The following is a 26,114-nucleotide window of genomic DNA, read 5'->3' on the forward strand; positions in this document are numbered from 1 at the left end:
CGGCTAGATCACGCCTCTGATTTATTACTGGTGTTATTTTTATAATACGCTAACTTACATTATAAATAATTTATTCATAGACCTCGAAGATTATAGATCTTTCGCTGCGACTTTCAAAAGGGCTAGAACCCGTAGCGGTAAAAGTTAAAAGTTAAAACTAATTTAATGTTGAAAAAACCGGTCAAGAGCGAATCGTACTTGCACTCGAAGGGTTCGTCTACAGTGCGACAAACCTCTTTTGGCGCGTGGCGAAAATCGGAACTAACGACGTTGTCGTCAAGTGTCCCCTTTGTTCTTGTTTGAATATTCTAAGCCTTTGTTCTCCAACAGCGCCCCCCTGTCAATGTCATTCAAATGCCAAGAGAGCCTTGTCGCACTGTATGAATTCATAGCAAGTTTACTTTTGATGGCTGACACTGGCATTTATTTTTTTTGAGTTTGATGACTTTTTCAGGTACCTATGATGGTCGAGGGGGTCGACTATATTTTTTCGCCTTACGCTTTTCTTATTGTTCTGGAAATACCTATCCTGTTTTTTTTTTAATTTTTAATTAATATAATATTATAGTTAAGTTAAAGGACCTTGTAGCGGTAACAGGATTCTATAACTGCACTTCAATTTTATAGCACCTATAGTTTATTTTTAAAATGACCGTGAGTGACACACAGACAGACTGACAAGCGGACTGGACGAAACTTTATAAAGGTTCCATGTTTTTCTAAGTACTATGAGACGGGACCCTATAACTTGAGTATGATTTATAGATTCGAAATTTGAATTCGTTAAGCCGTACGCGCATAGAGTTTTTTCGACAAGTTTATTAATCTGTTATTAGGGTCAGAACACACGTACGTCAGCTTTAATTTATTACACGAAATCGCTTCCCGTGTTTTTCTTGCCGCTACCTACATTCTTTGAATGCCTCAATAGCTCAACAGTTAGGAGCGGACTGAAATCCGAAAGGTCGGAGGTTCAAACCGTTGCACTATAATTGTCGTACTTACCTACTCCTAGCACAAGCTTTACGCTTAGTTGGAAGGAAAACGCTTTTTTTTTAAGTTTTTAGGGTTCCATACCTCGAAAGGAAAAACGGATTACGGAACCCTTATAGGATCGCTTTATCTGTCTGTCTGTCTGTCAAGAAATCTACAGGGTACTTCCCGTTGACCTAGAATCATGAAATTTGTCAGGTAGGTAGATGATTCGGGGAAAAATCTGAAAACCGTGAATTTGTGATTACATCACACAAAAAAAATTAAATTGTGGTCATGAACTAAAAATTAGTATTTTCAATTTTTGAAGTAAGACAATTATATCAAGTGGGGTATCATATTATGAAAGGGCTTCACCAGTGCATTCTAAAACCGATTTTTGTTTATTTTTATTCATCGTAGTTTTTGAATTATCGTGAAAAAGGTCGAAAAAATACGATCGTAGTACAGAACCCTCATTGCGCGGGCCTGACTCGCACCTGGCCGGTTTTTTGAATGAAAACTTCTTCGGCGCAATATTCTATCTATAACTAACCCTACTAAGTACTATATAAACGTGCACTTTTACAAAAAATAAAACGCTACACTACACTTCAACACTACCTACTACATAGATAATTCAACCCTTATAATAAAGATTCTCATTGAGATTATCCAATAATATTCTTTAACGCTCATATTTCAGTTAAATAATAATTCGTTGGCCAGATCTCGTTTTTTATTACTTTTCCCTGAATTTTCTCTCCCCCAGTCGAGTTTTTTTGTTATTCTTATATTTATTCTATCTGTGAAAACTTGTCATTAGCTTTAATCTTCTTCTGTTTTTACCTATTCATTTTTTCATAATATTAGTTGTAAATTTTCCTGTTAAATAAAATAAAATAAAATAATAAAGTTAAATTAATTTACTGTAGGTAGGTACCGATGTTCTTATTTAGTGTAGGATTAGAATTTAATTACCTAAATAAGTAACTAAGTAAGTGAATCAGAAGAATCAGAACATAATAAAATAATAATCAGGCATTTTTAATCTTTAAACTAAAATAATAATATTACCAGAAGTCAACAAACCTGTAACGACTTGATTATCACACTATAGAGGTGACTTCTCACCTCTCGTAAGCAATTTATGAGAATATCAGCCAATAAAATATAATATTCGTGTTTTTAAAATATGCATTGATAGTAATTGTCAATACAAAAAACCCGGCCAAGTGCGAGTCAGACTCGCGCACTTATGGTTGCGTACTACAATCTATTTTATCGACTTTTTGCACGATAAAGCAAAAACTATTATGCCTAAAAATAAATAAAAATCTGTTTTAGAATTTACAGGTGAAGACCTTTCATATGATACCCCACTTGGTATAGTAATCTTACTTTAAAAGTCGAAAATTGCAATATTTGTTCATGAACATATTTCTATTTTTTTGTTGTGATGTATAAACAAAAATTCACGGTTTTCAGAATTTTCCCCGAATGTCTGCTATAAGATCTACCTACCTGCCAAATATTATGATTCTAGGTCAACGGGAAGTACCTTGTAGGTTTCTTGATAGACCGACAGACAGACAGACAACAAAGTGATAAAAATATCTAGACACGAGTTTTTGATTAGCTTTAAAAAATCCTCAAAAGCTTTGACAAACAGAGGGACGCATTTTATTATTTTTATTCAGATACCTACAAGTTAGCCCTAGACTGCAATCTCACCTGGTGGTAAGTGATGATGCAATCTAAGATAGAAGCTGGCCTAAGTTTTCGCTTCACTGTGTCAATAACTATCTCCAAGTATTTTTTTAAAGCTTCAAGTTCTATACTAACACGACCTAATATTATGTTATTATAAGAATTGCCAAATGACGTAAAGAGCCTTAGACACATTGGCCATTTTTTTTTAAATTCAGATACAAGTTAGCCCTTGATCGCAATCAAATCTAAAAATGCGGTGGTAAGTGATGTTGCAGTGTAAGATAGTAGCGGGCTAACCTGGAATATGACCTAATAGAAATAATAGGTAAGTAGGTAGGTACTTAGGTCCAAAGAAATTTACAAAGAACCGAGAAATAACCCTCGATTTATTCAATAAGACAATAATATAATGTGCCTAATTCTGTTGTACAATCTCTAATCTAAACTAAATTCTACTCGTAACATATCTAAATCTAGTCCTATCCTTTTCCACGAGGAGCGTTATGAAATGGATAGCAATACATTTAGACCTGTCATTTTAGTTTAGAGCTTATGTAAAAGGTGTATTTTAGGTAGGTACCTACTAGTAATGTAACGACTATTCGCATTCGCGGATATTCGCATTCGCATTCGCATTCGCGAAATTACTGCGAATGTTTTTGCGAATATTAAAAAAAAAATTGTACTTACCTAATAGTTGGTTAATAAAACAAAATCCATTAATTTGTTATGGTTTTTAATGTAAAAAAAGGAACTTAACCTCGTAATCACATTATCAGGCTTCTCTTTACCATTTGGTAACGGGACTGCCAAGGTCACCAAGCCATAGACAAATGGCGCCAAATTTGAACAAATACTGAATATTCGCATTCGCGTTCGCGAATGTCCAAAATATGACATTCGTCACATCACTAATACCTACAACAAAATTAGCTACATTACCCAACGTTTGGCTAACGTGAGAAAGCATCAACGTCAAACTATTTTGGCACAATTTGTAAACAGCGTTGGCACATTGCTCGCCGACACTCGCCGAATGCTCCGGGCCAATGTGTACTGGAGTCATGAAATTGCATACATTAAAAGGTCATCAAAGTATGTACGGACGGCTTCAATAGTACTTCTGAAGAAAAATGAAAATTACGAAATTTAATAAACATTCCTGATAGGTAATATTATAAATGCGAAAGTGTGTCTGTCTATCTTTTCACGAATTTAAAGAACCCCTAGGGGATGAATTTTCAAAAATCCTTTCTCAGCGGATGTCTACGTCATAATAGCTATCGGCATGCCAAATTTCAGCCCGATCCGTCCTGTAGTTTGAGCTGTGCGTTGATAGATCAGTCAGCCAGTAACCTTTTCGTTTTTTATTTTTAGAAGATTTTTTAATTTCTTTGCTACCGATTCTAAAATTTGATACTTACCACTATTCAATACGTACTTCTAAATATATAAAAAGAAAAGGTGACTGACTGACTGACTGATCTTACAACTCAAACTACTGGACGGATCGGGCTGAAATTTGGCATGCAGTACCCGTAGTACAAGATTTTACGTCTCACCAAACCAAACCAAATTCGAGAGTCGAAATACTTCCGCGTTACAGTAAACTGGATCTTAAATGCCTTGTTTTAAAGCTCAAGTTTGTCTACACTTCTACAGCCAGCGCTCCAAGCGGAAACATTGCGAAATTAAAATCAGTGGCATTGAATATTTGACTTCAATTCAAGGCTGTTTAGGTCCATTTTACTGTAACGCGGAAGTATTTCGACTCTCGAATTTGGTTTGGTTTGGTGAGACGTAAAATCTTGTACTACGGGTACAAATAGCTATTATGACGTAGGCATGCGCTAAGAAAGGATCTTTGAAAATTCAACTCGTAAGGGGGTGAAATAGGGGTTTGAAGTTTGTGTAGTCCACGCGGACGAAGTCGCGAGCATAAGCTAGTATTCAATACAATTTGATCACAAGTGAAAGTCAGGGCCTACAACAGGTAGGTACCTACAACATACACGCATCTATCACGTGCCAGTGTCAATACGTGTTGTTAAACATACTTACAAGTTAAATATTTAGTTAATACACAAACCGGTACCTATAAACCCGGAGAAGGTACTGCGAACGGCAAAAATACATATTTTATATGTTAGAACCAGTTACTTACATGGTTACAACACTATAGACCCTTATAAAATTTACTTATATATAATTTTTTTTCAAAGAATATTAGCCATGTTAAATGACTAATATTCCCCTTTCCTCTCCAACTTAGCGTCAAGCTTGTGCTAGGAGTAGGGACGACAATAGTGCAACGGGCGGGGTTTGAACCGTCGACCTTTTGGTTTTCAGTCCACTCCTTTACCGGTTGAGCTATATTGAGGCTCTATATAATATTCTGTGCTTATAGTCCGTACAAAATGACTTTTCACGAGTCGCTGAGGTTACGTTAGTACTATTATATTATTCTGTGGTGAGGTCAACTGTCATGTCAAAAGTATAATAATAAATCTTTATTTTCAAATAAAAATCCAGAGTTATACAATATAATAAAATAACGTTTAGATGAAATTAAATTAAAATAAAATAAATAGCCAAAAGTAATTTTTTGCAAATTAATTAGGTATATAAAGTAAAATAAAATAAGATTATTTAAGTCAAAATAAGTACTAGTTAAGTATAAGGACAAAAATCGTACTTTTGACACAAAAAGTTAAAATCGCGCGTGAAAAGTAATTTTTTACGCATTATAATATTACTAGCTGATGCCCGCTACTTCGTCTGCGAGGATTAAGTTTTAAAAAATACCGTGGGAGCTCTTTGATTTTCCGGGATAAAAAGTAGCGTATCATGTCACTCTCCGTGTCTTTATCTATAGTCTATCTCTATACCCATCAAAAAAATCACGTCAATCGGTTGCACCGTGTCGCGTTGCGACGTGATTGCGTTATGACGTGACAAACCAACAAACAAACACACTTTCGCATTTATAATATTTAGAGCCTCAATAGCTCAACCGGTATAGGAGTGGACTGAAAACCGAAAGGTCGACGGTTCAAACCCCGCCCGTTGCACTATTGTCGTACCTACTCCTAGCACAAGCCTGACGCTTAATTGGAGAGGAAAGGGGAATATTAGTCATTTAACATGGCTAATATTCTTTAAAAAAAAAAAAAAAGTATGGGTAGTGATTTATAATATGGGTAGGTAGTGATAGTATGTATGGGAAAATCGAAGTACTGGAGAGCGAGCATTTTGTTTCATCACTAGCTGATCCCCGCGGCTTCGCCCGCGTGTATATAATTTATAGCCTATGTCACTCAGGAATAATGTAGCTTTCTATTGGTGAAAGAATTTTCAAAATCGGTTCAGTAGTTACAGAGATTACCCCCTACAAACAAACTTAACGACATTACCTTTTTATAATATTAGTATAGAGTAGTATACATAGATTAGAATCCTAATCTTAATATAATATTATAAATGTGAAAGTGTGGATGTTTGGATGTTTGTTACTCAATCACGCAAAAACGGATTTGGTTGAAATTTGGAATGGAAATAGATTATACATCCCGGAAAATCAAAGAGTTCCCGCGGGATTTTGAAAAATGTAAATCCAAGCGGACGAAGTTGCGGGCATCAGCTAGTTAAGAATAAAAATCTACAGGTATTAAAAGCTTTTACCGTAGAAAGGCGTAGGTATACCTACTTGACAACTATAAAACCTAATCGATAATAAAATAGATACCTATTCGTATCACACGAAAGATCACTAAAATGACCTCCACAAACAAGTTTGGGACACCAAATCTCTACCAATATCAGCTTCCGCCCTTTTACATTCAAAATATGACATTTATCTTATCTACACTGTTGCCAAGGTCGCTTTTATGAGAAATGTTAGAGCTTAGAACTTTAGATATTGAACCAATCCAATCCATCAGCCTGTAGGGCGATTTCGTAAAACCTGCATCAGTCATTATTACAATCTCAATTGTTGTGATTGGCTGAATTTGTGCGATTCTTGTTGCAACAATGCATTGTAGCCAATAGTGAGCGAGCGTCAACCAATCAGAGGTGATTGCGATCGTGACATTGTAGCAGCTGTCATTCTACCTCAATCGAGCAGCCGTACGCGTCCAATATAAAGTCTGGCATATGAATGGAGTCTGGCAAACTCGTTTAACATACCTAGAAGTGACTAAGTGACCTATGAATAACCTAATGTAAAACTTTCTATTTCTGTTCTATCAAAAAAGGTTATTTTTCAGGTCTGTTGTACTGATTTGTAAGCTGTGATAGCCTAGCGGTTAGGACGTCCGCTTTCTAATCGGAGATTGGGGGTTCGATCCCGGGCACGCGCCTACATAGTTTTGCATAAGCACTTTAGGGATCGTTTGATAGCTAATGTCCTGTACTATACCCCATAACGGGATCCTGTCCTATTTTCCTGTAACCCTGTACATAAATAAGATTTAAAAATAGCCGCCATGTAATTTAAAAGTACATAAGCTTGTACGATGGTACAGAACCCTTCAAGTGTGAATCTGACTCGCACTTGATCGGTCTTTTTTTACATTTTTCAGGTATTTTAAGTCCGGTACCTAGTCCTAATAAATAAGCTAAGCATAGACAAACATCACAGAGTAAGTCAGAGTCGTAGGTAGAGTAATAAAGGTAGATTGAAGTACTGTGTAACCGCGTATGAGATAGCGATAGGACGACGTAACGATGATTCATAACACGACAATAATTATTACCATTGTTTAGTAGTCAATATTTGTATTAACCGATCAACAATATTTGTACTAAACGTTTTTTATGTGAAAACAAGTAAATAATTAATGAGAAATACAATTATGCCACAAATTCTCATGGTTTGTTTTGCAACTACAGTTGCATTCCTTGTACCTATATTATATTCTTGAAAAAAACCAGTTACACGATAAGGGACAAAAAAATAGGTTAGCTGCGTCTCTGTTTATCACATAAGTAACTTTATCTGTGCTCTCTTTTTAGTGTGAATGAGAAAACAAACATTCCTGTATCTACCTTTAATACTCTATCTATGGTCAGAGTATAAAGTAGAGAAGTTACAATCACAGAGTATAAATTAAATTAGGCTTGGACCGGGTTAGTCAACTCAAGGTCAACTCGTATAGGTACCTTTGCAAAAACAAAACGCTTTCATAAAACAAATGTCAAGAATTCAGTGACGTTTAATTGCAAATCGCAATATCAAATCAAAATGGCCGATGGTTCGACAAAGGTGTGTCGTGAAATTGAATAGCGATTATCGCCTGCATTGAACCTCTGTGAAAGTTTTCGTGTTCTATACTGGTTCGTAACATTGTTTTGTGATTAATTAAGGTGGATTTAGTAAGTTTGATGTTCAGCTGGAGCAGCGTCGCAGATGGGATTTCGACGACAAAGGAATCTGAATGTTGTAATGGAGGTGACTCGTTGTCGTTTGGCCTGGATCGCGAGGCCGCCGTCGCGTTCGCCCGGAGGCTGCATGTTCGCCTGGCGTGGGCTGGTACCGCGCGACCGTTCTGTCGCGACTTGCGCGTCGTCGCGTCGCGTTTGCGTGATGATAAGTATGTCGGTTGGCTTACAGCGGCGTTGGTGGACATCGAGTCCCGCCGCGTGGCACCGCAGCCCGCGCCGCCCCGGGGCTTCGCCCCTCGCGAGTCGTCGCGCGCGTTCGGAGCCCTCGCTCCTGGGTACCGTGCGGAGTGAAGGAGGTAAGCTTTTCAAAATTCATGTCAGATGAGTGGCGGAAAATCAATATTGAACATTCGTCGCCATTTTGTGAAAGTATAAATAGGTCTCATACTTCATCTCTTAGCAGACGTACGCCGTACAGTGTAATTAATAAGTAATTAACAGTTGCAATAAGTTAAATCCCAAGATAATCGCCTAAGTCTCTCACTTATGACCATGAACACTCAAACAATATTAGTCATTGGTTTTGCTTTGGTCTTTCACCTTAATTCAGCTTTGAAAAGTGTTTCTTTCTCTGGGTATTCTATATTTGGGTAACTATTGTGGCTAATTCCGTTGTACACAATCTCTAAACTAAACTAAAATGGCACATCTAAATCTATTACTATCCCTTTCATAATGTTGCTTGCGGAAACTGATAGCACTAGATTTACACATGCCATTTTAGTTTAGTTTAGAGATTGTGTACAAGAGAATCGGCCCCAATATTTGCTTTTACATGTGAAGTTAAGATCATAACAAATCATCGACCCATCAAGTCACAAGTTGCATTAAACATTTTTATGTTATAAATTAATCAGTCTCAGTAAAATAATATGTCTAAATCAAGATAAGCTGTGATAGTCTAGTGGTTAGAACGTCCACCCTCTATGCATGCACCTCTAACTTTTCGGAGTTATGTGCATTTTAAGTAATAATTAAATATCACTTGCTTTAATGATGAAGGAAAACATCGTGAGACCTGCATGCTTGAGAGTTCTCCATAATGTTCTCAAAGATGTGTGAAGTCTACCAATCTGCACATGGCCAAAACCCTTCTCTTTGAGAGACCTGTGCTCTGTAGTGAGCCACTATTGAATGAGGTCAGTGGCTATCATGCAGTATTAGACACTGAGTTAGTAAACCACCCGCAGGTTTAAGCCATAGTGCCCCACACTGTTATAATAATACTATGATACAATCAAAGTTGCGAGCCTCAATAGCTCAACGGGTAAAGGAGTGGACTGAAAACTGAAAGGTCGACGGTTCAAACCCCACCCGTTGCACTATTGTCGTACCTACTCCTAGCACAAGCTTGACGCTTAGTTGGAGAGGAAAGGGGAATATTTTTCATTTCACATGGTTAATCTCTATACCTATATAAAAATGAATCGCAAAATGTGTTGCTGATCGCAAATCTCGAGAACAGCTGAACCGATTTCGCTAATTCTTTTTTATAATATTCCTGGAAGTACGAGGATGGTTCTCATGGAAAGAAAAATTTAAAAAATTTTAATCGACTGTTAGGCGGAACGAAGTTCGCCAGGGCAGTTAGTATTCTTTTAAAAAAAATTAAAAAAAGCCAGGTGTTGAGTGGCGGTCTTTATTACAGCTTCTACAAGTGATTTCTAATGTCAACATGTATTGCCCAAAGTCAGTAATATTGGTGTGATTGCAGAATGTCGTCACGTAGAAATGGGTCGGTGTCGCGCGCGGCCGAGGCGGCCTCCAAGAACAGGCTGCACATGGACCGCAACCCGCAGCACTCCCGGATAACTGGTAAACTAACGGAATGACAAAAAAAAACCGGTCAAGAGCGAGTCTGACTCGCAACACCGAGGGTTCCGTACTACAGTCGTATTTTTTTTGAAATTTTGCATGATAAATCAAAAACTATTTCACATAAAAATAAATAAAAATCTGTTTTAGAATGTACAGGGAATCCCTTTCATATGATACCAAACTTGGTATAGTTATGGTACTTTGAAAATTGAAAATACTAATTATTTGTTAATGAATACATTTTAACTTTTTTTTTGTGATGTAATCACAAATTCACGGTTTTAGGATTTATTTATTTGTGCCATAAGACCTACCCACCTACCAAATTTCATGGTTCTTGGTCAACGGGTAGTACCCTATAGGTTTTCAGGTTACAGATAACAAAATGATTCCATAAGTTCCTTTTTCCTCCATTTCCATTTATAATATTGGTAGTGATTCATTTTCCATCATTTTTTACTTAAATCTACTTTCAGAAAGAAATTAAATTGTCTCGAATCATTTGTAAAATTTCAAATCAATATTAAGCAAGAATCTGACTTATGCTGTGTCCAATAGATCCTTCAAACCCTGCCGGTCGCAGGAAAGAAATAGACAATGTGATGAAGAGAGCCCGGCAGGCCTCCCCGGGCAGCTGGGACCGCAAACTGCTGGAGGTGGAAGAGAAGGATCCTAACAGGTAACTTTAACCCTGGGTTACAGGCTTAACGTATTACTGGCTAGGTTCCTGCGGTAGTGGAGGGGAGATGACGTGACGCGAGAGCTCATTGGTTCGTCACCTTCTCGCACCGCTACACTACCGCACGAAACCACTCAGTTATGCTATACCTATTAAAGATGGGCGTTATTGGCTATTTACGGCAACGGTTAATCAACAGTTACTTAGTTTCAATACCGATATTGTTAACCGTTGCCGAATATCGGTATCAGAGTTGTGTTTCAACTAATTTAATATGCGCAACGCGCAGCGGTTTACGTAGTAGTAACTAAGCTAGCTGCCGTATCAATACCGTCTGTATAGCTAGCGCGCGCATATTCACTAAAATAAAACCAATTTTACTTTCATGAATATCGTGAAGTAATCACAACCTTAAGTTCATTGCAGTAAAGTTTAATTTGATCATTGACATAGGTCAAACTATAGTGGACGCCTGCAGGAATAGTTTGCCACAGTCCAGTTAACCAAAAACATTTCATGAAGATTGATAAACCAAAGAGGACCTTATCTCTATTACTCTAAGGCTAACTGTATTTAGAATGATAGATCAAAGTGTAATGGACAAGTACTTGTACAGTTATGCCTTAGCGTAATAGAGATAAGGTAGGCTTTGGTTTACCAAGTTCTTAGTTACTAAGCCGGTAGCCAATAACCGCTCCTTCTCAGCTTTCAGTGAAAGAAAGAAAGAGAAGGCATAATTATTGCGTTTCTAGTTACCAAAAAACCAAACAATGCATTGTCAGCTGCCAGTTGGCAGTTCGTCATAGATGATAATTGAAAACCGTTGCTAGCTACGACAATAACGCTACGGTACGCTATAGGCACGGCAGCGGTTTTCAGTTAAGTTAAGCTATAGCGGACACATGTCTAATACCTATAGGATGCGACAGGTGGCAATCAGGGTGGAGACCCTCTGCGCTAACCCAGTGTGGTGGGATAACTTGGATGACGCGCGGGTGTGGGGGGCTACCCCCCACCTCATACCCCGAGTGGCATCTTGATTCTCGACCTGTCGCAGACTATATATACCTGTACTATTATGATTACCTTGTGGTGCTACCTCAAAATAAATAAGTCAAAATGTATTATTATTTTTCAAAACTGGCTCCCTTCACATCAACTTACTTGGTATTTTGATTGTTTTTTATTGATGCGGTTTTTTTTTACAATACTTTTATGTAGGTACTTTTGTTTGTAAATTGTAATAAACCAATTTATTACAAAGTATGTAAAAATAAAAAGTAATGTCCTTTAAATATTGATCTTTATTAGATTAAATTATAAAACAAATTATAAAATCAGTACCCATATTATAAATGTGAAAGTGTGTCTGTTTGTTGCTTTGTCCTTCAATCACGTCGCAACGGAGCAACGGACCGACGTGATATTTTGCATGGGTATAGTTAAAGACCTGGAGAGTGACATAGGCTACTTTTTATCCCGGGAAATCAAAGAGTTCCCATGGGATTGTTAAAAATCTAAATCCACGCGTACTAAGTCGGGGGGTATCAGCTATTATGCAATATGTGCATGTTTTTTTTTGAAAGCGTAATAAACTGGCCATATTATTATGAAACAAACATTTTCCATTGTATTTGCAAGAGTTTCTCGCTGGTTCTACTCAATAAATAGCAAAGGCATTCCAAACCATGCAGTGGTTGATTCACTTGATGATTCAAAAGGTTTATAAAGGTTTATTTAAGTATTTTGAGCCCATGTTTTAGCAAATTAAAATATATTTAATTTGGTTGTATGCACGGATATTGCGCGTGCGCAGGTGTGGACGAGCCTTTACAGTTAGTAAAAGCCAGTGATTTGTAGGTGGCGCCACACGGGCTATAAGCAGTTGTACCTGGACGGCTCCGGGTCGGTTTCCCCGCGACGCTCCCCGCTGAGGCGATCCAGGTACCATCTGTATTCCCGTACACTTAAGGCTGTTTTACGCCGAAACAGTAAGGACCAAGCCAGACACGGGTCTGCCCGCGAAATTCTAATTTAATTTGGTTTTTCACAACTAATGCGACAAAGTAGACTTATGGCATTCAAATTTCGCCCCGAGCAATATCATCTTCACAGGTTTATATAAAAATCTTTACCTGAAAGTGTCCAGTTTAAGAAATTAGTCAAAATAATGACTAATTTGTGAGTACCTAGCTCACGTCAAACTCATTATTTTATCTAGAGCAATGTAAATTTTTTTCAAAAACAGGCAAATTTGATAAGTTTTAAAAAAAAGAAATTATTTTATTAGATAGATATACTTTTCCTCTAGATTTTGATAAAAGAGTTTTTGAGATCTGTCCAGTTTGAAGAAGAAAACCGTTTTCTTCTTTAGGTCTTTAGGCCTTTTGGTCTAGGTTTTTGTAGGTTAACTCAGCCTGAGCTGCAGTTGTCCCTTTCGCACTTTACACTTGGTTGGTTGGTAGCGTGACGGCAATAGTTTCTACAAATATCTATTTTTCAAATGTCTTGGTACTGGAGTCTGGGTTTTCTTGACAGACACGACAGACGGACAGGCGACAACAAAGTGATCCTATAAGTGTTCCTTTTTTCCTTTTGAGGTCCGGAACCCTACAAAATCATTCAGAATTTTGTGTGTCGAAATAATCTAAATATATAAAAGGAAAAGGTGACTGACTGACTGATCTATCAACGCACAGCTCAAACTACTGGACGGATCAGGCTGAAATTTGAAAAAAAGTGTTATTTCTTGTACGACGCAATCATTTGTTTGCGAGTCGACTCACACTTGGCCGGTTCTTGAAAAATCTATATATTGCTTCTCTTGTCCGCAGATCACCACTAGGCCCGAACAGGTCTCGCTCCATCAGACGCTCCCGCTCCCCGCTGGGGCGCAAAACCCGCTCCCCTCTGGGTCTAGGGGCACGCTCGCCGCCCGTGCGCCGCTCGCGCAGCCCCGTGGCGCGCCGAGACCCGCGCAAGTCCCGCTCCCGCAGCCTGAGGAGGAGCCCTAGACGCAGTCCTCGCAGGAGCCCTATACGGTGAGACTTTTAGGTTCTAACTTTAGTTCTTGCCCTAGTAAACCTAAAACTTCACTCACTCGGTACCACATCTGATTGCAGCCAAGGGCTAGTCTATAAATTTAATAAAAAGTAAGTACCTTCATGACAAAAGTTGTCGAGAAAAAACTGTTCCTGCTATTTTTAGTTATTGTCGTTTTGTCTACCGGGATTTAACTATGAGCAGCGCCACCTAGCTTGCCACATAGTCACTACAATGCAATAGTTGTAACTTGTAAGTATGTATAGGTGGCGAAGTCTCATACTGAGAGGAGACCCGTTGATCATGATGAAATATATAATTAACTTAAAATAAATATCAAAAATTGCGGACCGGTAGGATTCGAACCCGCGTCTCCTGGGATCGCGCCCGTCGCTCAGACCACTAAGCTTCGGTTCGCTTGCTGCCAGTGACGAAGTTTGTGATATGTATGTTCACTCAGTACCGAAGCGACTGTTAATGCCATCTAGTAGCGATACTTTGCAGCTATCGAAATTACTTTCAAAGCCCATATTACAAAAATAAAAATGTATGATGAATTTTTATTCAATTAAACTTTTACAAGTACTTTTGCATCGCCAAATGCATCTCCCAGTAGTTTGGATTGCCTTTCCTACAGAGAATCTTGCGCCTTAGGCGATGATCGGAGGAGTATCTTATAATGAACTAGCTTACGCTCGCGACTTCGTCCGCGTGGACTACACAAATTTCAAACCACCATTTCACCCCCTTAGGGGTTGAATTTTCAAAAATCCTTAGCGAATGCCTACGTCATAATCTATCTGCATGTCAAATTTCAGCCCGATCCGTCCAGTAGTTTGAGCTGTGCGTTGATAGATCAGTCAGTCAGTCTGGTCGCCATTTCCTTTTATATATTTAGACATGTCTTATTTGCAGACGCGCCGTCAGTCCCCGTCGCAGGCGCAGCATCAGTCCGCGGCCGAGGCGTACTCGACCCCCTCCGCCGCCGAGAGGGGTCCGACCCCCCAGCCCACCCGACCCACGGAAGGTAAGGCACCAATCATCATCATCATCAACCAATAGACGTCCACTGCTGGACATAGGTCTCTTGTAGACTTCCACACGCCACGGTCTTGCGCCTCCGCCATCCAGCGGCTCCCTGCGACGCTTCTTATGTCGTCCGTCCACCTAGTGGGGGTCTACCAACGCTGCGTCTTCCGGTGGGAGGTCGCCATTCCAGCACCTTGGGACCCCAACATCTATCGGTTGTACGAACTATGTGCCCTGTCCATTGCCACTTCAGCTTCGCAACCCGTTGAGCTATGTCGGTTACTCTAGTTCTCCTACGGATCTCCTCATTTCCTCATTGATCACGTAGAGAAACTCCGCACATAGCTCTCTCCATCGCCCGCTGAGTGACTCTGAGCTTTCTTATGAGGCCTATAAGGCACCAAGCCTGTTTATAATTTTTATCTTTTGGTATAGTCGACGCATTTTAAACTGAGTCGTCGAATTATCTGTCTGTTTCGCTCGCACTTACCTACGGACCTGTAAGTGCGAGCGAAACACACAGATAACTCGACGATTCAGTTTAAAATGCGTCGACTATAGTAAAACTTTTATTTATCAAATACAAAAATTATTATCAAACTAGCTGATGCCCGCGACTTCGTCCGCGTGGTTTTAGGTTTTTAAAAATCCCGTGGGAACTGTTTGATTTTCCGAGATAAAAAGTAGCCTATGTCACTCTCCAGTTGGTCTAACATGCGCACCGCGAGAAAATTTTGTCTACGCATTTGCTCGTCTTATTTGTATGAAAAAACACAAGATAATGCGTTGACAAAATTTTCTCGCGGTGCGCATGTTAGGCGTTCTGGTCTTTATCTATACCCGTGCAATAAACCACGTCAATCCGTTGCACCGTTGCGACTTGATTGAAGGACAAACCAATACACTTTCGCATTTAGTGATAGTAATGTATTTTCGTGTTTTACAGTCATCACCCTCGGGCTCATCTGCGAGCACGTGCTCGGACGAGTCGTGCTCCGTGTGCTCCGCTAAGAACAAGAAGGGACCCCCCAAACCCGGCGCCAAGCCCCCACCACCGTGAGTTTATATATCATCATCATCAATAACAACATCAACCGTCTCTTGTAAGGTCTTCCACACGCTCTGGTCTTGCCCTACCATCCTACGTTCCCTGCAACTCGCTTGATGACATCCATCCAACTAGTGGAAGGTCTTCCAACGCTGCGCTCTCCGGTGCGTGGTCGCCATTCCAGCACGTCTGGAATCGAACCCTCGACCTCCCGAACAGAAGGCCGACGTCTTTACCACATTATCATCAACCGATAGACGTCCACAGCTGGACATAGGTCTCTTGTAGGGACTTCCACACGCCACAGAACTTTAACGAAACCCATTTCGCAGGCCTGATTATGTTAGGTGAAATATTTCTACTGGATAAAAAGAATGTTGTGGGCTCTTCTCAGACCTGGGCGCGTTTGGAACCCTCCTAGCTTTAGTTTTAAGTGTGTATTAATTATCACCACTATATCATCTTACAAATAAAAAATTTGACAATCAGTAAGCGTAAAATTTTAACTATTCTGAATAAATAATCCCTCCATTACCATCAGACGAGATTGCAGTTAAGGGCTAACGGTAGGGTAATCGATTAAAACAATGTTTCCAGAGCCCAAGGGCCCCCTTCCACTGCAGTGAAGCGTCCCCCACCAAACGCAGCCAATGCTGCCAGAGCTGTGCAACCAACAAGAGAACTGCTCAAAGCCAGGGAGAATAGCAAGCGGAGCCGCGAGGAAAAGGTATGTGTTCTCTCTGACTTGTGTTGTGTCCCCTTTCCATTTTTCCCAAAGTGGTAAAGGTTTTTAGGGTTCTGTAGGCAAATGGCAAAAAACGGAACCCTTATAGATTCGTCATATTGTCTGTCTGTGTCCGTCCGTATGTCACAGCCACTTTTTTCCGAAACTAAGAGCTATCTATTGAAGATAGCTGGGAGGTGCTGGAGCAAATGTCATTCGAAACGTCATCCAATTGGAAACAATTTTAAAAAAACTCAAAAAGGCGAAAAAAAGATGCCCGCCATACAAATTTCGTCGGTGTCCATCCCGGAGGGTATAAAAGATGGAAAAGTGGTTTCTTAGCAAAAGATGATCAGGATCCGAAGGTCTACTCGATAAATAGAAAAAAAAAACAAAATGGCGGAATTAATTTTTTCATAGAAAATGTATGAGTTTTTTTTTAAATTGGTAGAGAGCTGGAAAAAAGTTCAAAATGGCGATTATAAATCTCGAGAGCTGCTTTAGCAGCTCGAGCACCGAGCAAAATACTAGTTTTAAGTATAAATTTCTAAACTCCATATGCATTAAAAAATCTATTAAAAATATGCTCTTGAAAAAAGCATATTACACAATTGAAGATAAAAGAGCGCGGATTTGACCTGCAGCTCGTTCCAGCAACGCACAAGACTGCAAATACTATTTTATACATGGCATAATCAATATATCTAATCAATCAAATATATATAAAATATTAGAAAAGAGCAACCGCCGAGTTTCTTGCTGGTTCTTCTCGGTAGGAAAGGCATTCCGAACCAGTGGTAGTGGTCCGACTATTCGAAAGTACTTGTAAAAGTTTATTCGAATAAAAAAGATTTTTATTTATTTATTTATTAACAATTTTTTTTGTTTTTTAATTTATTTATTCATAATAATTTAACTAAGTTAAACTAAGTTTCCTACATATCTATCTCGCCAAACTGGTGGGCCAGTTTGTTGGCGAGGTGGCGCTCTTAATACTAAGTACATAACTTACTACTATATTTCCTTAACGCTATTCATACACCTATATCTATTCTTATAATAAAAACTGTACTACATACTAATTTAAACCTACCTACTTTACTAAAAGATAAACTAACACAATTGAGTATACTAACAACTTACTAATAAATAACCAAAGAAAACACAAAAACACAAATAAATAATTAAGAAGCATGATAGTCAGTTAGAGAGTCCCTAAGTAAGTGTTTCTTTAACCTCTTCTTAAGGACTCCCTCACTGAGCCTATCGATATCCTCCCCAGCCCAACCGATTGCATTAAATATTTTAGGAACTAAATATGCGCTTATTCTTCTACCGTAGTAGTTATACATTTTTGGCTCTACAAATCTCACCTTCCTATTCCAATGGCACCGAGTATGTCGTTAAACCATGACATTTCTCCCCAGGTGCTAGAATGGCAACGCTCTCAGTTAGCCGTGCGTCCGACCGCACCGATCCCGCCCGCGAACATAAAACGCGAGGGTGAGCGCCGCCGCGAGCGAGCGCCGCGCGCCGACCGCCCGGAGCGTCCGGAGCGCGGCGTGTCGCCCGCCGCCATCGTCGCCGCCTTGAACGACAGCGACAGTGACTCGGAGTCCGACGCCAGCTCCGAGCCGCAGCCGCAGAGGTATGGCGTTTTTTATTAATTATATATATGTAAAGAAAATACACTTGTTTTCCCCATATTTTTATACGCTGCGGAGACGTGGACTTTGCGACTGGTCGAGAAGAAGAAGATTGATGCTCTGGAGATGTGGTGCTGGAGGCGAATGCTAGGAGTCTCATGGACCGAATTTCGCACCAACATCTCTATACTCCAAGAACTCGGCATTAAAAAACGACTTTCGTCGATAGTACAGAGTCGCATATTAAAATTCTTCGGACACGTCTCCCGGCGTGAGAGTGACTCGATTGAGCGTCTTGTCGTGCAGGGCAAGGTGGAGGGCACCAGAGGGCGAGGAAGGTCACCCATGCGATGGACCGACCAAATTAAGTCTGCTGTGGGCAGTCCTATGCACGAGTGTACCAGGCTGTCAGCCAGCAGGGAGAAATGGCGAATGCTCGTGAGGCATATAACATCTGCCCTCAAAGACGTTGCTTCGTGATGACCACGACCGCTCTGCCAAGAGTGATACGACAAAGAAGAAGAAGAAGAAGAAGAAAGAAAATACGTTCCTATTTTCTTAGTCATTCAGGACTGTCATTTGTCAGCGAGTTGTATTATTAATCTGTGTTTTGAAGGGACGAGGATTTTTGACAAGATGGGAGGTTAGAATTTTGGATAACGTGAAAAGATTAAATAATAAAAGGAATCAAAATTTATTAATAACGATAACAGCTTAACTAATTAAAGTATAAACTTTAATGTCGTTTCTTGTATTTCAGGTGTTGTGTTATTGTGATGTTAAGTATAAGTGTGTAGAAAACTATAAAAAGTAACAAAATAAATCTTGTATTTCAGAGCAACACATTATCGTTTTAATAAGCTGATCCAAATTACTTTATATATATATAGAATATTATCTAAATATATAAAAGGAAAAGGTGACTGACTGACTGGCTTACTGACTGACTGACTGATCTATCAACGCACAGCTCAAACTACTGGACGGATCGGGTGAAATAGGGGTTTGAAATTTGTGTAGTCCACGCGGATGAAGTCGCAAGCATAAGCTAGTTATTTATATTAGCCATGTTAAACGACTAATATTCCCCTTTCCTCTCCAACTAAGCGTTAAGCTTCTGCTAGGAGTAGGTACGGCAATAGTGGAACGGGTGGGATTTGAACTGGCGACCTTTCGGTTTTCAGTCCGCTCCTTTAACCGTTGAGCTGTCGAGGCTCTATAAAATAAATATAGCCATTCTAGCACGATGCCCGCGACTTCGTCCGTGTGGAATCAGGTTCTTTAAAAATCCCGTAGGAACTCTATGATTTTCCGGGATAAAATCCGTTGCTCCGTTGCGACGTGATTGAAAGACAAACCAACAAACAAACACACTTTCGCATTTATAATAAGGAGATACTGATTCAATTAAACTTTTACAAAGTACTTTTGAATCGTCAAATGCATCTACCACTGGTTCGGAATGCCTTTCCTACCGAGAAAGAACATCAGTAGAATATCTTATACATATATTAATTTTATTATCTTCGTCAACAGATTGACCCTATCGGAGCGTTTCGGCAAAATGGCACAATGGTCTGCAGCTCGCTGCGCTCGGCTTGAGAACATGCGCATAACGCGCAGAGAGAGCCAGCTGCACGTGCATATAGAGAGGGATGAACCCACTGACCCTCGCGAGCCGGCCGCGCACACCCCGAATGAGGAATACCCGTGAGTATTCTACTATTACTAAGTTGATCCGGTTCGAAGGACCAAAAATGACGAACAGACTAACCAACTATGAGTGCTGCTACGCATTTTCCAGTTATGAATGTAGTGTTAAAATACCAATATTTTAACACTACATTCATAACTGAACACTCCGGTTCGAAGGATCAAAGCCGATGAAGAAACGACGAGTAATATAAAAGTGGTAGTGCTGTACTAATATACGTCATTGTAAATCTATAAGTCGTCGTAAGACAACTCTTGTCCGAATCGAATAGTTGTCCGAAATGGCATTCGCGCGACGATCGCGTATTCAGATTCAGATTTATTTATTTGCTTTCATGTACATTTACATTTATTGATGGTGGGTGCTTAAAGCTAAAAGCTAAATACATGAGACCCTGTCAGGGTATTGCAAATACAATTTTAGGTACAATAAAATGGTAAATATTAAATATTATTCATTTGCATGCTTATATATTATTATATTATGAGAATGTTGACTAGAATTTATTATAAAGCAAGATTAGTATAAAATAAAAATAAGGTCAAAGTATAGTAGTATTAAATAATTGCTGTCATGGTCTGATTAAGTCTCTGTCAATAGAATAAAATATTTAGAAATAGTTACTGTAAGAATTTAATTTAGTTATGGTTATGCTGCAATTATTTAATCTTACAAGGTTTTATATTTAAATGTCAATATAAGATGTCATTTACAGGTGCGTCACGCTATTGAGGTTTATGCAGTTAGAAATTCTTGTATATTATAAAAGCATTTTTATAATATACAAGATATATAGCTCGTTCTATTTGACGCAAGCATGCGATAGTCGCATCGCTTACTCGCGCGACGATCGCGTAATCGCGTTGTATTAGGACAACGCCATAGGCTCATCAGACATTACAGTCCGTACTAAATGACTCCTCACGCGCCATTTTAACTCAATAGGTCAACTGGCATGTCAAAAGTATGGTTCATCTTTAAATTAAGCCTCAATAGCTCAACGGGTAAAGGAGTGGACTGAAAACCGAAAAGGTCGACGGTTCAAACTCCGCCCGTTGCACTATTTTCGTACCTACTCCTAGCACAAGCTTGCCGCTTAGTTGGAGAGGAAAGGGGAATATTCGTCATTTAACATGACTAATATTCTTTTTTTTTTTTTTTAAAGATGATTAAAATCGTACTTCAGACATTAAATTTGACACAAAAAGTTTAAATGGCGCGTGAGGAGTTAATCTTTACGCGTTATACAACAACATAAATTGCACAGTGCGACAAGGCTCTCTTGGCACTTGAATGACATTGACAGGGGGGCGCTGTTGGAGAACAAAGGCTTAGAATATTCAAACGAAAAAAAGGGACACTTGATGGCAACGTTAGTTCCGATTTTCGCCACGCGCCAAGATAGCCTTGTAGCACTGTACCTGCATTTTATTGAAGAAATAAATCATGTATTCATTCATTCATTCATTCATTGTTCCAGTGGCGACCCGGCCCCAGTGGGCAGTTATCCAGAGGAACTGCTAGCAGTTGCTCCGGGGGGCTTGCCATCCTGGGACGACGTCAGAGTGCGCTACGACTACTATAAGAAGCGAGGATATTTGAGAGGTAATGCATATACCTGGAATAATAATACATTACATTCATCATCATCAACCAATATACGTCCACTGCTGGACATAGGCCATAGGTCTCTTCCTCTTGTAGGGACTTCCACACGCCACAATCTTGCGCCGTCGCCATCCAGCGGCTCCCTGCGACTCGTCTGATGTCGTCCGTCATTACATACATTACATTACATTTTTGTATTTTCTAGCTCGTGGTTTTAAGTTTAGCCATCTTTTTTACTCTTCATGGTTTTCAGATTTTTCCCCTAATGTCTGCCATAAGAGCCATAAGACCCACCTATCTGCCAAATTTCATGATTCTAGATCAACGGGAAGTACCCTGTAGGTTTCTTGACAGACAGACAGACAACAAAGTGATCCTATAAGGGTTCCGTTTTTTCTTTTGTAGTACGGAATCCTAAAAACGAATGAATTCAAGAAAAAAACTAACATTACAGTTTGTACAATAGTTAGTTTATCCGGCGATCGAAAAATCAGCCCTTAGGTTGAATTTATTTATTGGTTTGATAAAAGTTTCCAAAACATCACATTCTTTTTGTCTGTATTTTTATAATTTTTAGGGTTCCGTACCTCAAAAGGAAAAACGGAACCCTTATAGGATCACTTTGTTGTCTGTCTGTCTGTCAAGAAACCTACAGGGTACTTCCCGTTGACCTAGAATCATGAAATTTGGCAGGTAGGTAGTTCTTATAGCTGACATTTGGGGAAAAATCTGAAAACCGTGAATTTAGGGTTAGATCACACAAAAAAATTAAATTGTGGTCATGAACTAATAATTAGTATTTTCAACTTTCGAAGTGAGTGACTATATCAAGTGGGGTATCATATGAAAGGTCTTCACCTGTACATTCTAAAACAGATTTTTATTTATTTTTATGCATCATAGTTTTTTAATTATCGTGCAAAATGTCGAAACAATACGACTGTAGTACGGAACCCTCATTGCGCGAGCCTGACTCGCACTTGGCCGGTTTTATTATAGTGTTTTTACCTATACTTCAAGGAAATTTCTAAATAATTTTAAATACATATAAAAAATTGCGGACCGGCTGGATTCGAACCTGCGTCTCCTGGGATTGCGCTCGACAGTCTGACCACTAAGCTACAGCTCGCTTGCTGCCAGTGACGAAATTTGTGATATGTATGTTCACTCAGCTCAGTACTGAATCGACTGTTAATGCCATCTAGTAGCGACACTTTGCAGCTATCGAAACTGCTTCCAAAGGCCCATATTACAATGCAGCTCTTTTTTTGGTCTGTCTCCAGGTCTGACTCTGGGCGACTACGTGAAGTGGGAGGAGTGGTGGTACAAGTATCAAGAGTGGCTCAAGCGCGAGCGTGCCTACGAGCGCTGGGCCGAGGGCGAGCAAGGGACGGTAAGATACATTCATGTTGTAACATTTTATGGACTATCCTCCACCTGCCATGGCATCATCAACCTCTCTGTTACCAAAAAAAGAGTCAAAGAGTGGTTACTTACACGAACATATTGTGATACTGAAAAGTTGTTGGAAATTATAATATAATTAAATACATATATATATCATATATATATATTATATCAAAATATATATTATTATTACAAAATAAATATATAATACACACACACACACAGCTGTTTCTAACTGAAATAGTGTAAATATGTTTAATTTTATATCTACCTTACATGCCGATTTCATTTCCTTTCTATTATAAAATGAGTCATGAATTTTAAGGAGAGTGCTGTCGCCTAAAACACAGGTATATACCTAGCTTAGGGACAGTCGGTATTTCTGTATACTTAACAAAATTGGTATCTTATTATAAGCATGTATTTGTTACTTTTAAATATGCAGATGTACTTGTAACCTATGTATGTTTTTGATCAATAAAAAATAATTTATTTATTTATTATTTATTTATAAAAAATAATTTATTTATTTATTTACCTACCACTATATCTTACAAATCCAACATCTGACCATCAACAAAAAGAGTAATTTATTATCTATTTTGAATAAATCATTTGACTTTGACTTTGTTATATGGGCCGAATCGAGGGCGGGAATATTTTTTGTAAATAAATTATAGCCCATGTCACTCAGGAATAATGTAGCTTTTTACTATTGAAAGAATGTTCGAAATCGGTTAAGTAGTTCCAGAGATTATTTCCTACAAACAAACTTACAAACTTTAACTGTATATTATTACTAGCTGCCCCGGCGAACTTCGTACCGCCTAACAGTCGATTCTTATTCAAGATTTTTTTTAATTTTTCTCTCTGTAAGAACCATCCTCGTACTTCAAGGAATATTATAAAAAAGAATTAGCGAAATCGGTTCAGCTGTTCTCGAGATTTGCGATCAGCAACACATTCAGCGATTAATTTTTATATATAGAGATAGTCGACGCATTTTAAACTGAGTCGTCGAGTTATCTGTCTGTTTCGCTCACACTTACCTACGACCTGTAAGTGCGAGCGAAACAGACAGATAACTCGACGACTCAGTTTAAAATGCGTCGACTATAGTATAGATTGCTTATCACTGCTTGGTTTCCAGACTCGCCGCGAGCGTCGCCGTCGCGGCGGCCGCCACAGACGCAGCTGAGGGCGCGCCGCCCCCGCGGCGGTCCTCTGTGTGGATCTCGCCGCGGGGGCCGCTCACCACTAAGGTGTGCGACCACCCTCACCTCGCCTCAACCCCTACTGGTAAGTTATTGAAGTTAAACTTCTTCTAGTTTGCGATTTGAAACTCGATGAATCATCATGATGATGATTGTATCCGGTGGGTGGGGTTTTATATCCGGTGGGTGGGATTTTATATCCAGATGTGGGATTTATAAATCTGGTGGGTGAAGTTTCATATCTGGTGGGTGAAGTTTCATATCTGGTGGGTGAAGTTTCATACCCAGTGGGTGGGGTTTCATATCCATTGGGTGAAGTTTCATATCTGGTGGGTGGAGTTCCACAACCAATGGGTGGGGTTTCATATCCGGTGGGTGAAGTTGCATATCTGGTGGGTGGAGTTTCATATCTGGTGGATGGAGTTTCATATCATATGGGTCGGGTTTCGTATTCGGTGGGTGGGGTTTCATATCCGATGGGTGAGATTTCACGTCCATTGGGGTGGGGTGTCTGGGTAGGATAGTCTTGTTTTAATTGTGTTAATTTCTAGCACAAGATTGACTTACCATATTTTTTCTTCTTTTTCAGACGCTGTACAACAAATTGCAGTTTGCTCTGCATAACAAATGTCTTCAGTCAAATCAGTGTATTTTATAGTAATTTTCAGAAAAATTCCTTTAAAAAGTGCAGTGTCAGTGCGGTTTCAAAGTGTCTGAATGTCGAGGTGTTTTTGACTTTTTTAAAGTGAGTGCTTGTAAAATATATATTATCGAAATATATAGATATGTGTAATGTAATAACATATCCAAATCCTTCCACATACAATTCTATTTATGGTCGAAATCATACCCTATCTGCTGAATGAAGTTAGTATAGCTATCTCTCTGTTACATAAACCCATACAAATGATAGAGACAAAAATCTCAAACCTTTTCCTTTTATATATTTAGATATCTAAACTTCTAAAATATTGCTTTGTATATTTAGGCGAGAAACAATAATTAATCATCAGCAATATTATAAAAATGTTTGTGTTCGTTTGTTACACATGTATTGGCGCATCGCTCGTGCAATTGAGTCGAAACTTTGTACAGTTGTTGTCGGCACTTGCGTGAAGGTTTCTGAGTAGAATAGGTCACGCGCGCAAGTCACAATGCAACATACACTGGGTAATAGAGATGGACAATATTGCTACTATTAAATTATTTTCACTACAAGTGAATTAAATTTTTTCCTTCATCACTGTGAAAGAAAAAATTAAACTGTGAAATCTTAATTTGAATTCACATATTTTTCACGAAAAGTGATTTTTTTGCGTGCTGAGATTTCACAATTTTTCACAGAAAGTTAATTTGGTCCATCTCTAATGGACACCAGATAATAATATTTAAAGTACATAAATATATTAGGCGTTCAATCTAATAGGATAGGGACAACCCACCACCTCCCATGGGCCCCACTAACCTCTCGGTTATATGTGCCGAAACGCGGGAGGGCGCCCGTTCGGTACTTGCTCGGTGGCTCTTTCCCGGGGCGCCTTCTTGACTCCCTACAAATTCTTTTTATCCTTTCCTTGTCCCCTTTAGTCGTGAACTTCCCAGGACTGCGGGAGTTCGCGCACGCGTGGCACAGGAGAAGGAGCTGCTCCGAAGTGCGGCAGCGACGACGGAGAAGAGGACGCGGAGAGCAGGAAGAGGAAGAGGAAAGAAGCGAGGGGGATGACGACGACGCGACGAGTTCAGAGGAAGGAAGCGAGAGCTAGGTATCCAGATACGCAATGACAGGAGAGGATGTGGGAAACAGGAGACACCACGAACAGCGACAGGAATCTCCCGTATCTGTGACGTCTGCCCCAGAATGGGGAAAGTGACATGATGGGGGACAAGGAAGCAGAGAGGAAAGAACTTGTAGGGAGTCGAGAAGGCCCGGGAAAGAGCCACCGAGCAAGTACCGAACGGGCGCCCTCCCGCGTTTCGGCCCATATAACCGTGAGGTTGGTGGGGCCATAAGTGGTGGTAGGTTGTCCCTATCCTATTCTTAGTTTGAACGCATAG

The 26,114-nt window shown here is 39.5% G+C and overlaps 1 protein-coding gene across 3 annotated transcripts; it reads left to right on the top strand.

The window, feature by feature from the left end:
- The first annotated feature begins 7,891 nt into the window (after nucleotides 1–7,891).
- LOC117994508 (serine/arginine repetitive matrix protein 1-like) lies at nucleotides 7,892–25,682 on the top strand. Of its 3 annotated transcripts, XM_034982437.2 has the most exons (16): nucleotides 7,923–8,022; nucleotides 8,300–8,426; nucleotides 9,845–9,945; nucleotides 10,507–10,627; nucleotides 12,488–12,571; nucleotides 13,462–13,668; nucleotides 14,585–14,696; nucleotides 15,645–15,754; nucleotides 16,344–16,473; nucleotides 17,898–18,118; nucleotides 19,653–19,826; nucleotides 21,311–21,435; nucleotides 22,722–22,831; nucleotides 23,996–24,144; nucleotides 24,649–24,804; nucleotides 25,647–25,682. In XM_034982437.2, the coding sequence occupies exons 3-14, from the start codon at nucleotides 9,846–9,848 to the stop codon at nucleotides 24,041–24,043; spliced, it is 1,542 nt and encodes a 513-aa protein (XP_034838328.1). In that variant the 5' UTR covers nucleotides 7,923–8,022; nucleotides 8,300–8,426; nucleotide 9,845; the 3' UTR covers nucleotides 24,044–24,144; nucleotides 24,649–24,804; nucleotides 25,647–25,682. The 3 variants fall into 3 exon arrangements, with proteins under 3 accessions (XP_069363512.1, XP_034838328.1, XP_069363513.1); XM_069507411.1 differs by lacking the exon at nucleotides 8,300–8,426 and having other exon boundaries at nucleotides 7,892–8,022; XM_069507412.1 differs by lacking the exon at nucleotides 12,488–12,571 and having other exon boundaries at nucleotides 7,923–8,426.
- The last annotated feature ends 432 nt before the right edge of the window (nucleotides 25,683–26,114 follow it).

The sequence above is a fragment of the Maniola hyperantus genome, chromosome 26 (genome assembly GCF_902806685.2).
Source record: "Maniola hyperantus chromosome 26, iAphHyp1.2, whole genome shotgun sequence".
Classification (NCBI taxonomy): domain Eukaryota; kingdom Metazoa; phylum Arthropoda; class Insecta; order Lepidoptera; family Nymphalidae; genus Maniola; species Maniola hyperantus.